The 14,064-nt window shown below is 50.8% G+C and overlaps 1 protein-coding gene across 1 annotated transcript in view; it reads left to right on the top strand.

Annotated features, from left to right (window-relative positions):
• Positions 1-14,064, top strand: part of TMEM132C (transmembrane protein 132C) — a 266,881-nt gene that overhangs the window by 202,624 nt on the left and 50,193 nt on the right. The window contains exon 4 of the mRNA XM_033097254.1: positions 9,119-9,302. Within this exon, the coding sequence (XP_032953145.1) occupies positions 9,119-9,302 (184 nt within the window). The remainder of the gene's footprint in view (positions 1-9,118; positions 9,303-14,064) is intronic.

Genomic DNA, 14,064 nt, shown 5'->3' with positions numbered 1-14,064 from the left:
GGCAGAGAGGAAGGTGTTTTCTCCAAAGCACTGGTGTCTTTTAAAGTCTCACTAAGGAATTCTGTCATGCCGCTGGGGTTGAGGACAGTATAAAGTCTTCCAGAATGAGGGCGGTATGGACCCCCAGACACAAGGAGAAGTTGGTAGGGCAAGCATGAGCCTGCTCTCTCACCTGCAGGGGAACCACCTGCTTAGAAAACGCCCCGGAAGGGAACCGGGCTCTAGAGTAGAGCAGCCTAAGACACGGCGTCTGCATTCGCCCCAGCCATCTGCTGGCTGTGTCTCTAGCCAAGTAAATGGGGAGCTGACAGCAGGCATGTGGGCGCTCCTGGGGTGGGCCGTGACCCACTGTGGACCATAGCACATGCTGCTCTGTATCCCTAGGATCAAGTGACAGTGCCTGGCATCGTTCCGGGGCTTGGAAAATGCTGGGCGAACAAGTCGGCTGCTAAGTGGTGTGGGCCTTCTAGTTCAGAAATGAAACTCCCCTGGGCCCCGCCCATCGTTTTAGTCTCAGCAGTTCCTGCCACCTCAGGGACCCTTGACTCATCAATTACAACCATTAACTGTAAATTATATTTTTGCATAGTTAATTCAGCCTCTTCATTATGTGTTTAGTGGAGCTCAGCAGGCACCGAATTCAATAGCCAGCTTTGGAGCACATCCAATGTCTGTCTTCTGTGATATCTGGAAAATGAGAAGGTTCAGCAGTGGCCCTTGGAGCATGTCTTTCCTGGAAGACCTCCAGTGGGCTGCGCTTCCCTCTGTGCTCTTGGAATGACTTCAGCCCTTCTGGAAAGGCTGATAGCTTCAAGGGATGCTCCTGCCTTCTCACCGACGAAGCAGAGACTCCTTCTCCTTCTTGAGTGAAATTAATATTAACCTGACTAGTGGAAGGAAAGAAAAGTGTGAATCTCCAGGAACTCGGCTCCGGGAGCCATCACGCGTTCATTATTCATTCAATAAATATTTATTGAGCGCCGCCTATGGGTCAGCACTCGGATGTATCATGAGGGTAGAACGGTGAATAAAACGGTATCTTTGCTCGCATGGAGCTCGCCTTCGAGAAGGGGGAGCCAGGTTATGGACCTAATGCACATAAATGTGCAATGGGTTGTGTGTGTGACATAGTACAGCCGCTCGGTGAGCCGTGGGTAACAGGGCGGACGCAGTGATGGCTGAGCTGCCGGGTGCCTGGAGGAAAGCCCGTGCAAAGGCACTGAGGTCGAGGAGGCTCGGTGTCGCTGAGTCATACCGAGGAGGCCAAGTGGAATTACTGGGGAGGAGATGATGGAGGAGCAGGAGTTGTACAGTCAGCGGGAGGCGCATCCTATTGCCAGGATTTGGGAGGGGAAAGCATTGCCAAGCGCAGGCCCAGCCTGGGTGCAGGGGCCACCACGGCAGCACTGGGCAACCCGCCATGGCGGGCGCCATACTCTTCCATACAGACCTCGGAGGGCCTCTTGGCAGCTGTACTTCCTAAGGTGTGATCTAACTGAGATACAATGTCAGCTCCTTGCAAATTAATCTGCTTGGGATGTTAGGTCCACGTAAGCCCCAGGCTCCATTCAGGGAACTGCAGCCTGCAAGGGAAATAAAACCAGCAGGAATACACGACCACAACTAAGCCCTCGATGTGGGGCCAGGGGATCCCTGGGGCCACTGCGGGGGAAGCTCCCATGCTCTTTCTCTCCACATGTGAAGTGGTCCTCTTGGTCCACGGTTTTGCTGTCCTACCTGTGTCCCTCTCACCAGCCCCAGTTTCTTTTATTAACTGGAGTAGCTGTGAACATGGACACCGCTCTGTGCCCGGCTTCTGGGTATGTTCAGCGTGGGCGTTCATCTCCCTCAACACGCCCGACCCCTGCATGACCAGAACGTGTGCCCCCATGTCAGAGATGTGCAAACTGAGGTTTTCAGAGCATGAGTCACGTGAGCATGTGCCAAGGCTACGAGTGGGGTTCGCACCCAGGGCTTTGGCTCCAAAATGTGTGTCACACTCATCACCGTGCTGCAGCCAGGAAAATAAATGGCAGGGCCGGGTCTAGCCAGAATCAGAGGCGGAGCTGAACTTGATGGCTCTGAGGGACGCTTAGGTCCGAGCCTGGGGAGAGCGGGTGGGGTCTTCGTTCTGCAAATCCCAGGGCTCCTGGCTCTAGGAGGACAAAGGTGAGCAAGTGCTGCAGGTTACTGAACAGGAGGAATAATTGTAGTGATGAGAAGAGCAAAGAGTTGATGGGTGGTTCCTATTGTCTGCACTAAGGTCGACACAGTCCTTGCACCATTCATCCTTGGAACAGCCTCAGGAGATTGGCTTATCAGGGATCCAGAAGGTGATTCTTGCAGAGGTGAAATTCGTGGTTCTTCAACTTTGCTACTGTTAAAGTTGCCTGGGGAGTCCTTTCAAATCCTTGGGTCCAGACCCCCTCCCGACCAATGAAAGCCAGGTGGACCCAGGCACCAGCGTTTTGTAAAGTTCCTCCACCAAATGATTTCAGATGGTCACCAAGATTGAGAGGTAATGGATTAAGTAACTTGGCCAAGGTCACACACACACACACATACACACACACACACACACACACACTAAATATCAAATTCAGAATTCAAACCCAAGTGTGTCTGATTTCAGAGCCTATGGTCGGAACACCTACCCAATAAACTTGCTACATAGACACTAGGACGCAAAAGGTTATAATGATTACCAAGTGAAATGCTTGGTAATCACGGAGGGAATCCTTCCTTGTTGAGCAGTGACTCTCGACCTTGACCTCACATTAAAACCACCTGAGCTTTAAAAATACTCAAGTCTGAGTGCCCTCTTTTGAGATTCTGATTCCATTGATCCAGGGTAGGCCCAGGTATTGACAGCTTTTCTTCTCATCTCCCCAGGGGATCGTAACATTTAGCCAAGGTGGGGAGCCCGTAGTTCGTGGGGTGGGAAGCCTCAGGTGACTTCTGTACGGGGGTGCCGTTCTCCTTTGGACAGACGTCAGCGGCATCAATGTGATTTGCAGTCAAGTCCTGTCTTGCTTCACCTCATCCTTTCCCATTTACCTGCTTCTATGAAATTTTAGGCTTTGAGGACTAAGAGAGAGAGAAGGAAAAATCTTTTTCAGTCCAAACTCGTAGTCTAATCGAAGTGTGCCTGGAAACAGGGCAAGCTTCCAAGGATTTTCTCCTCTCTCTGCCCTTCACCGTTACCCCACATCCTGAGTTCCATCCTGTGTGCTCAGCACAGACAGCAGGAGGAAAGAGATGATTATGTCAATTACAGACCAGACCCTTTCTCACTTCCCTGACCCATTGGATTAGGGTGTGTTGTCTCACCCCAGCCAATCCGACAGTCCCACTCAGCATTTGCAATGTGGGCTTAGTCATGCCAAGAACCAAGGAAACTCATTGTGGCCTCAGCAACAGCGTCCTGTCTAGTAGAACTGGTTTTCTCCAAGGTTCTTGTCTTGTAACTTTCCTTTGCGCTCACCTGCTCTCCATGTCTTTTTCTCCGTACTTCCTAGTAAGTGTGACACATTTGTTAAATCCACTTTGTCAGTCAGAGCAAGGAGTTATTTCTTACTTGGAACTTGCTCTGCAAACTGACCGGCTTCAGCACCAGGGAGAGCTCTCAGAATCACGGGGGAGTTCTCCTCGTGGTGGGGTCACTGGGACCATCTAATGAAGCCCTTCCCACAGGTGTGTGTGTTCTTTGGCTTCATGAAATACACATGAAGGAGAATGAATAAAACAAAGCCTGGGCAAATTGATTCTGTTCTCCTGAAGTGGCTTCCCTCTTATAAGGTTGATTTCTTCATTTTGTTAGCCTCTTTTCTTTCTGCGGGCATTAAGCTGTCAACAGTGGGTAGTGAGTTTGGAGCTGAAATCCCTTCCAGACCGTAGTGAGGAAGTAAAGTCCTTCTGGCTTCTTAACACACCCCCAGACTCCACTTTCTTATAAGATAAAGTTCAATAGCCACGAGGCATGGTAAATTGGGTTTCAAGTGGTCCAAACTCTATTGCGACTATTGGAGGAATTTATTTGCTTTTGAGTAAGAGCTTTTTTTAAGCCAATTTTTAACATTTTCTTTCAAGAGTTATTGCAATACATCTACACTATTGATTTAGCAAGTGGTGGTTCTGGGGCGCTCTCTGCAGTCACTTAAGGGTTTAAATTCCTCTCTTTATTGCTCCAACCACATTGCAAGCCCCTTATAGGATGGCATGGCTCTTGGTCCCTTCAAGGCGAAAACTTAGCAAAGATTTTAGTTGACCTAGAGACAGTAGGGGGGCACTGACCACAGACAGAATTTCAGACAGATGTCTTCTTTTCTGGGTCCCCATCTGCCAGCATAATGCATCGTACCATGGTATCGTGTCTGCCGGGGGCAGCTATCGAGTAACAAATTTGAATGGGTCCCAGTACACAATGAATGGCACAGAACCAGCATTTCTGTTGTGGCTTGTTGGCAGGGAGCTCCTGGGACCAGCCCTAAAGGAGCATGTTTCAAAGGTGGCGTTAGGCAGCCAAAACTACAGTTGCTGTGAACGCTGGTCGTGTCGAGAGCTGCTAAAATCAAGAATAGCTGACGTCTGTCGATATTTCCTACATAGTCCCAAGTCCTGTTCTCAATGCATGAGGCTTATCCACTCATTTATTTAATCCTCTATGAAATAGGGGGGATTAGTATGCCCACTTTGCAAATCAGGAAAAGGAGGCCGAGTTGCCCAGAGTAACCCAGCCAGTAACTGGTGAGAAAGGAGTTGACCTCAGCGAGTCCCTTTGGAAGCCCGCGGCCGTGTCCTAACACGCGCCGTGTCCCTGGGAACAGCCATAAGGTAAAGCCCTGGTTCTAACGCCGATGTTCCCTCCTCCCCACTTCCCTGTCTCACTTCTTCGTCTCTCCTTCCCTCATTTCATTCCTTCCTTCATTCCTTCGTCTTTTTCACTCTTTAAGGACAAAGTTTCTTGGAGACCCAATATTTACAACGTGTAAGTCTGGAGCTGCTTTGGTTGCCACAGGAGTAAGACGGGAGCAAGGGGTGGTGGTAAAGAACGTGGCCATGGCGTGGTACGCTGCAGGCCCTGGGAACAGGTTGAAAATCACACTGCATTGTCTTTTGGGGGGTGCCTTCCACCTGCAGTCATGCCGCTTCTGTGAAATGCTGCCCCCAGAATTCAGGGCTAACCTAAGCCAGTGACGGCACACAGCCAGCTCCAGTGGTGTCTGAGCTGCATCGCGGCACAAAGGCTGAGCTTCTGAGGTTTGAAAGTCCAGAGGTTTTCTAGAAAGACTCCAGATCCCCACCTTCTCTAGAACAATCTGTCACTGTGCAGTGTCCCTGGCCTGCCTTCCCATAAGGAAAGTGCAGTGGTGATGTCTGCATTTAGATGAACATAGGGACCATCTAACCTACTCCCCTCAGCTCCACAAAAGTCTCCAACTTCAAAATATCGTTCAATTGACTTTAATGTGGGGATATCACGTTATGCAGTTTTTAGAAATGGAAAAGGTAAAGGCTGAGGAGGCGTAGGGAGAGATGATGGCATGAAACTAATAAGGGAGTCAGTTGTCTGTCTTCCCAAAGGACTTTCTTGTCTTGACTCAGAACGTTCAATCCCTAGGTTTCCCTCGGGTTCATTTATCCGTCAGGTTACACTTGTCTGGCCTTTTCTTTCACGCACATTCCCAAGGTCCCTGTGGACACAGAACAATTTCTTCTCTTCATCTGAGGTCTCCAGCTCCCTGCCAGATGGGTGTCAAAATTCTAACAGGCACGTGCCCCCAGTGTCCCCAGCTGCTTGCCCCGATGTCACTCTGACCCAGAATTCTGCAGAGCCCTGCAGGAAGCTAGAGTTTCCCTCCAATGGTGAAATTTTAATTTATTTTTTTTATTCTGAAAGCAAGATCAAGTGTAGTGGGTTCACAGTGAAGGGAATCTGAGTGGGGTTGTGGCATGTTTCCAGTGGACACCTGTGTAGTCGTTGCCTTCCATCCACCGGTGGAAACTGAGTAGCTGCAAACACACTCCTGGGTGCACATAGGGGAGAACACCTCTGCTCTGGCACCTCGGTCAAATGGAACCATCCTAGCACCGTCAGGGTTTTTATTGGGACTTGGAATAACGTATGCATGGAGCCTGGCCCGGGGCCTGGTACATGGGAAACATTTCACATTCAATGGCTGGTTGTCCTTATTCTTATGTTACCTTGAGCAGAATACCCTAGGAGAGTAGCCCCATTGTTCCCCAAAATCAGATAACAGAATGTCTTTCAAAGCCAGAGAGAAAAACACTGCTTCTCTTTTCTCTTGTGCAGCGTTCCGCCACCCTTAATGCCCCCTTTTCAGCCTGAATGCAATGGATGTGGACTCAGCTAGTGGGTAAGAGGATGGCTAGCCCTTCAGCACGCCAGTTTCCTCCCTGAACACAGGGAGTGCCACCATTTCAATCGTCTAGAAGAGAAACTGCGTCTCAGAGAGGCGGCGAGTGCCGTGGTGATGCTCACAGAACTGTGTGACAGAGGGAAGATGGATGTAGATTTCAGGCACATTGCAAACTCGCTGGTGTTACTCCCAGTGTGGATATTCCTCTGGGGCCACCGTGGGTCTCGTGGCAACTGGCGTATCCGGGACGAGGGAAAGTGAATTGTTGGTTGAATGGCGTTTGTCAAGTCGCCAGTCCCCAGCTCTGCTGTCGATAAGGAGAAGCCGAGGCCCGTGTTCTTGCTGAGGGGACAGGGTTAAACCCCCTGGGATGAGGGAGTGCTGCTGCCCAGGGGACAGAGAGGCTGGGCCGAAGCGTGCGGGCAGGAAATCCAGGGACTGAGTGGAGCGGCCTTTGCTCCTGCGCCGAGAACGTGGCTCTTCTATTGGAAACATTTCCAGACTCCAGACCCCGCTCCTTCATGTTCCACGAGAGACAACTCACTCACGAGACTACAGCCCGGGCTGGATGTTCCCGACACTGGATTTATTTTCTGTCCCAGAGGAACACCCAGCGTTTCATAAATCATGACGCTCTGGGCCCCACTTCCGGCACAGACAGCACCAGGAAGATTCATGGGTCCCTGAGCTTCGGCGGGTGCGGTGACCTTCCTGCCTTCGCCCCCCCAGCAGGGCTGAGGGTGAGGGGATGACAGACCAGCATTCTGGCTGTTGAGCGAGCCCTGAAGAGTGAGGGGGTGCTTCCACAACTGGCTGTGACCCCCTCAAAGGAAAGGGGCTCCCCACCACACCTCACGGTGGTACCAGCACAAGCATGGGGTGGTTTTTAAGCCCATGTGGTGCTTCTTTCTTGATGGGCTGTGGAAAAACCCCTGAATGCCTCTGGAAACACTTAGCTGGTGGATGCCCACTGAGGTGTCGTACCTGTTGACCCACCACTGACAACAGTACTTAGCATCAAGGCGAGTATTGGAGGGACCTCAGTCTGACTTCGCCGTCTCCCCCGAGTCCTGGCCCACCGACAAGCCCCGCCTCCGCCCGGAAAGCCCTTTCCTCCCACGCCCACCAATATGGTTCTTTTGACTGAACACCTCCGGAAAGGTTCCGCAATGCCCCCTCCTCTGTTCTACACAAACTGGCAGACTTGTTCTGTAGGGTCCAGCCAATCAGCACGCTGGGCTTTGCAGGCTGTGCATTACCTGACACAGGTCCTCAGCCAGGTTCCTGGAACACGACAGCAGCCAGTGACACTGTTTACAAAATCAGTCAGCAGGCTGGGAGGGGCATACAGGCCACACGGTGCCGACCCCCGTCCTAGAGAAACTCGCTGGGTGGCTTGTGACTTCATGCTTGACCACCAACTGTCATAGAGGAGAATGCCATCAAGAGCATGGCACTGGGAGCTGGGAAGAGCTGCAGTCGTTTTGACTCTGCCACCAACCCGCTGTGCTGTCGTCAGCAAGTCATTTCCCCTTTCTGCGCCTTCATTTCATCATCATCTAAAAAAAAAAAGGAGAGAGAGAGACGCCTGGACTGTCAGTAGTTCCCAAAATAACAGAATTGCTGGGGAAAGCTCACTAAAAATACATGTATCTGGGCCCACCTCAAATTTAGGATGTTGGTCAGAATTCTTAGTTGTAGACAACAGAGTCCCTTTAGCTAACTAGTCCCTCTAAACAGAAGAGGTTTCATTAAAGGATACCAGGCGGTTCAGTGAATTTCTAGGAAACCCGTTGGGTTGTATTCACTACACAGCCAGGGACAAGGCATAAAACACTGACAAGAAAAGTGACCAAATCTGCAGGGCTCTGTTGTACCCTGTTTCCCTGAAAATAAGACCTCGCCGGACAATCAGCTCTAATGCATCTTTTGGAGCAAAAATTAATATAAGACCCGGTCTTATTTTAAGATAATATAATACCGGGTATAATATAATACAATTAATATAATATCAGGTCTTATGTTAATTTTTGCTCCAAAAGATGCATTAGAGCTGATTGTCCGGCACGGTCTTATTTTGGGGGAACCAGGGTAGTGGAAGCATTGCTGCTAGATGCTTACATAACAATCTGAGAATTTGGATGCACGAAATGCCCCCCGAGCTGACCCTTTAGGATCAGAAAATCCTAATTCCCTCCCCAGGTCTTGCTTCAAAACCCACTTCTACATCTAAGTCCCAGAAGAGTGGCTCTAACTCCTGGAGATTCTTCTTTAAGCCTGAATCTAGCAGCAAGGGAGCCTGGAAATGTCCTTGTGTGCTCCTTAGCCTCTATGGGACAGGAGGATAAGCAAGGGAGGGGCTGAATGACATTGAGTGAGCCACTGACAACGTCTGCCACACTTATGAAATTGAACTTAAAGTGGGTCCATTTAGTTCAAAGGTCATCTAGGTTTGTAACACCAGGGTGAGGCAAACTGGATTAACTCATTGTCTGAAAAGCTAGTAAAAATCAATTCAAGAGACACATCAGTAATTTCACTGGTTAATGCTCAATGCTGACGGCTCTTCGCCCAGGTCCCTGACTTGCAGTTGGTGCCATGTCCCGGGTACTATCTCTGAAATGGGTTTTCTTTGTCTTCATAGTCTAGTGACCGTGGTGAGGAGGAAGGCCAAAGGGAGAGAGGGCCCTCCCACTGAACAAAGCAGCTTCACGCTGTTCTCTTTTGCTCCTTTCCAGAAGCAGCAGTTCGTTCAATGAAGTTGTGCAGATGAACTTTGAAATCGCCAGCTTCAGCAGCCTCTCGGGGACCCAGCCCATCACTTGGCAGGTGGAGTACCCACGGAAGGGAACCACAGACATCGCCGTGTCTGAGATTTTCATCAGCCAGAAGGACCTGGTTGGCATTGTCCCCTTAGCCATGGTAAGCCTTGTGTGATCGTGGACGCACCGTGTTCAGCTGTCTGATTGCGTCCTGTGTCCTTCCTGTCTTTCCCAGAATGTTTGCTGCACTTGTTTTACGAAATGTTTACGTGAAGTTTCCCATCTTCTGCCAGCCTGGAAGGTGCTACATTTCATCAGTCCTGACGTCTCAACTTCAGTTGTTTTCATACCAGCTTCCTTATATCTGTCCTATCCTTATAACAAGCTTATTATTTACGTACATTTTATTCTCTAAGCCTATTCCCGTTCTTTTTTATAAGGAATCTTGGGGTTACCGTGCATATTAGGATCAGTACGTTATGCTGGGGCAACGAGCAGCCCCAGACTCTCAGGGACCTAATACAACATGGCTATTCTTGCTTTGATACGTGACGTAAATGGTACCGGGTGGTTCTGTGCCATCCCCCAGACAGCTAGACTGATGGCTGCATCGTCATCCTGTAGCTCTCACGTCAGGAACACGTGGCTTCTTGGTCACTGTGAGAGAGGAACAGAGAGTTGAAGAATTACACCCAAGCTCTCCTAGAAATGACATGTGACACTACCGCACATGTCCTGCTGGTCAGAAGGACTCCCAGGGCCCATCAGCTTTCAAGAGGGCTGGGAACATGTGTGCAGAAGGAGCCCTGGGCGAACCCCATGGTCTCTGCCTTACTACACGATAAGTCAACACATCACTGACACAACTAGCGCACAACACAAACCCCTGTCACTAACTTTGAGCTAGACCCTGGGCAGTGAGCAAGGAAGAGAGAGAAGGTAAGAAGCTACCTGCAGCCCTACCCCGTGGTCACTGAGCCACATCTGCCATGCCCTGGGACCATTCCTACGCTTATGCGGAAGGTAAAGACCCCCCTGCACTAGAAGACCCAAAGAGTACGGGGATTCACGGGATGGGAAGGGTGTTTGGAAGTACAGCTGTAACTGTCTTCGCCAGAATTCTAACCTCGTAGACATGGAGCCTGGCCTGGCACGTCTAAAACTCATTTCTGTTCCGCTTTGGAGTGAGCAGGCTTGACGACGTCAGGTTGAGCAATAGCTCAATTAGGATTTGGAGGGTTACATGTGATGGAAACCCTCCCCCAAACTGGGTTAGGCTCTGTGAGAATTTACCGGCTGGTGAAACTCAGCGTCTAGGATTCGTACTGTCTTCATAGATACCTGACCGGGACTCAGACAGACTCTGTCACCAGGACCTCGTTTTACTCTGTCTTGTGGCTTTGCTCGTAGTCTACTCATGGTGGCAACACAGCAGCCAGTGCTCCTGCCAAACGGTTCAAGCTCCAAGCCCAGGAAGAGCTCCGCGCTCCTTTCCAGAAACCCTGACAAAGGTCTCATGGCCACGCGTGGTGCTCATTGGGTCACGTCGTCTACCCCAAGCAGTCACTGTGGCAGGGAGGTTACACCCCTAGAGTCTGGGATGGCCTGGAGCAGACGCTGCGGCCCCCGTCCCCACACCCTTCTCCTTCCTGCGTCCATACGCTCCTGCCAGTTTCCACCTCAGGCACCGGCCAGCTTTTGCCTAAGGGCTTCGTCCTGCATCCAAAGCCATTTGAACTCTCTCCGCTTTCCGGCTCACTCGGCAACACAGCCCTTCCCTTCAGAGGCAGGAAAGCAGCAGGTTTCAGCTCTGTGGCCTTCACGTGTCTCCGTCCCCTGGTCCCTGGCCCCTGGCCCCTGCCCGGTGCCCTCCCTGAACCCACGTGAGGCTGGCGGGAGGCCCGGGGGGGGGGTGGGATTTGTCTGGTTGAGAGGACAGACGGGGTTCCGGGCGGCCTGCAGGCAGCTCAACCTACGAGATAAGGAGAACCTTCCGTTCCTGGGGTTCGGTTCTGCTTTGACGTAAGAATAACATACACTTGACCCATGAATAGGATGGAGGTTGGGGTGCTTGCAGTTGAGAATCCATGAACAACTTCTGACTCCCCAAAAACATAACTACTCATAGCCCACAGCTGACCGGAAGCCTTGCCGATAACATAAACCATCCATTCATACATATTTTGTATGTCTTAATAATATGTATCTATTCTATATTCTTACAATACAGTAAACTAGAGAAAAAGAAAATGGTACCAAGAAATTCATAAGGAAGAGAAAATACACTCACAGTATTTATTGAAAAAAATCCGTGTGTAAGTGGACCCACAGTTCAAACCCGTGTGGTTCAAGGGTCAGCTGTGTTACATCACAGTTGAAACGCCACAATCAGAGGCCAGGCCCAGACCACCTGTGGCATCTCTGGGTGGAGGCAGCGGGCGGTGCAGGCTGCTGGCCTCTCAGAGAGTAAAGGGGTCACAGAACCCACTGGACCTCACCCTGAGCTCTTAGAAGGTGCTAGCACTGTGCATATTCGTCAGCCAATCCTGGGAAATCAACAAGAAACAGACGGGTCTTACCCTCAAGGGCCTCCACTCTGGGGGTTGAGGGACAGCAAACAGGTAGGTGTTTCCTAAGCTCAGACCAGGTGTTTCCTGAGCTCAGGCCAGGTGTTTCCTAAGCTAAGAGCAGGTGATGATGTGATATTTCTGTGGTCGTTCAGGGGATAGAGTGTAACTCCTTTCTCGCTCTGTTAATGTCTGAGTTTCTCCTTAGAGTTTATTTTAAAATGTATAATGTATCTAAATTTCATGCCTAGTGTAGGGAAGCAGGAGACCCTCATTTTGACAGGCTAGCAAGAGGCCCTTTGCTTCAGGACTGACTGACTTAGGCCCAGATTGGATTTTCTGGGAGGTGGTGAAATTTACCCAGAATTTGGAAGTCTTCGACGATTACGATTTTTTGCCTTTGCACACTTACAATGGAATCATTTTCCCGGGCCCCTGAAACATAGTGGGAACTGGGTTGTTGTTTGTTTATTTTTTTTCTTACATTAAGTTTTTAAAATTCCTAGAATGTATCCCTCTCTGCATAAAATCAAATTTAAAATAAAGTGGCTATCACGAGGACTGTTTAAAGGAGAGATTGCTACTTGTTCTCAAGTCTGCAAGATAATGATCTTAATTCTCACCTCTCTGGGAGTCAGGGAGATTCATGAAGGTCTGAGAAATCCCTGGAGCCGCCACACCCCCCGCCCCCAAAGTGTGCGGCAAGAGAGCGTTGTTGCTTCTGGCTTCTGGTGAGGTTCAGCCCATGGAGGCATCGATGGTGAAAGGACCAAGTAGGGAGAGACAGTCTCCTGTAGTGTCTGGAATTATGTCTCTCAAAAGATAAGTTGATGTCCTAACTCCCCCTTCTATTCCACCCCTCACCCCCACCCCACGTGCCTACGAATGTGACCTGTTGGGAAGTAGGGTCTTCACAATGTGCTTAAGATGAGGTCCTAAATCCAATGACTGGTGTCCTGACGAGAGAGAGACATTTGGACCCGGGGGGAGGAGATGCAGGGAAGACGGTCACGTGAGGAAGGGGCAGAGAGTGGAGTGATGTACCTACAGGATGAGGAATGCCACCGGCTTCCAGCATCCAGGACAGAAGCAACGAAGTGTCCCCCCGGGCCGTCAGAGGGAGCGTGGTCCTGGTGACGCCTGATTTGGGACTTCCGGGCTGCAGAATCACGCGAGAGTAAATTTCGGTTGTAAGGCACCAGTTTGTGGCGCTTTGTTAGAGCAGCCCTGGAACACTAATGCTTCCCTACCTGCGCCGCTTGTTGCACACCTGCCAGGGCCGTGTCCCCTTTGCCTGCAGCTCCTGCCCTGGCGAGCCGACTGTTTCCCATGTTTCTCCTCCTTCTGGGTTCCCCTGGCTGGCCAGCCCTCCCTGGCCCCTGGGCTCCCAGCTGGGACGAGTGTCTGGATGCTGGGTCATCTCTGCATTTCCCGTGACCCTGCCACCGCTCTGTCCGTAGCCCCACGTCACGCACCCTCCAGGTCAGCCCCTTTGAGTGGCCGTCTGCTTGCAGCAGGACCCTGAATGGTACGGGGGGACCTGCTATGGGCTTTCCTGAGGCTCTCCTGCCCAGAGGACCAGCGTGGGTTCCTCAAAACGCAGCCATGATCAGGAAGCGACTGGTCACCATGGGGTCCGCGTCCCTCCCTGCTTCGTGGACACACACCCCTAAGGCAGGTGTTAAGGGGGCTTTTGGGGTCTCTGAACCCCATGGCTGGGTTTTTCGACCCACGGGCATCCTGTGGTTACTTTGGGCACCCCTTGCTGTTTCCCCGGTTGAAGCAGATGTGGGAGCTGGATGCACTGGCCAGCCCGAGGCTTCCCACGGAGCTACTAGACCCACTTGTCAATCTACACGTGATGGATGACTTAATACTGCCAGGGCCCCCAGGGAAGCACGCTGGTGCCCTCTGGGTGCTGAGGAGAGCTCCTCTGATGTGGGTTAGAGAGTATTGCTTTTAAGGAGACAATGGAAAAATAACGTTTCATTGTTTTTCAAAAATACCCCACCCTGCTCTCTGTGCTCCTTGTCCAACTTGAAAATGTTACATTTGTAGCTCTCTAGGAAGGTGTTCTCTGTGGCCTTCATGCTCTGGGGCAATTGAAACCTGCGTGGGGTTGAAAAATAACCGTATGGGCAGAATAAGTGTTTCCTTGTCACATCTGGTGGTTCACTTGGGAATTAAATTTTAAAATATCCCTCCCTCCAGCTACCCGTCGTCGTAGACTTCTAAGAAGCAAGTCTATGAGTCCCGTGAAGCTGGTTGGAGCTGGTGGTCCCATTTTCAGGGTTACCCATTCATTATCCAGTAATGGATTCCGTACCCACTGCAGACCACACAGTAAACGCTCTA

Source organism: Rhinolophus ferrumequinum, chromosome 25 (genome assembly GCF_004115265.2).
Source record: "Rhinolophus ferrumequinum isolate MPI-CBG mRhiFer1 chromosome 25, mRhiFer1_v1.p, whole genome shotgun sequence".
Classification (NCBI taxonomy): Eukaryota; Metazoa; Chordata; class Mammalia; order Chiroptera; family Rhinolophidae; genus Rhinolophus; species Rhinolophus ferrumequinum.
Note: the sequence above shows the minus strand (reverse complement) of the source record. Positions and strands in the feature narration are given on the sequence as shown.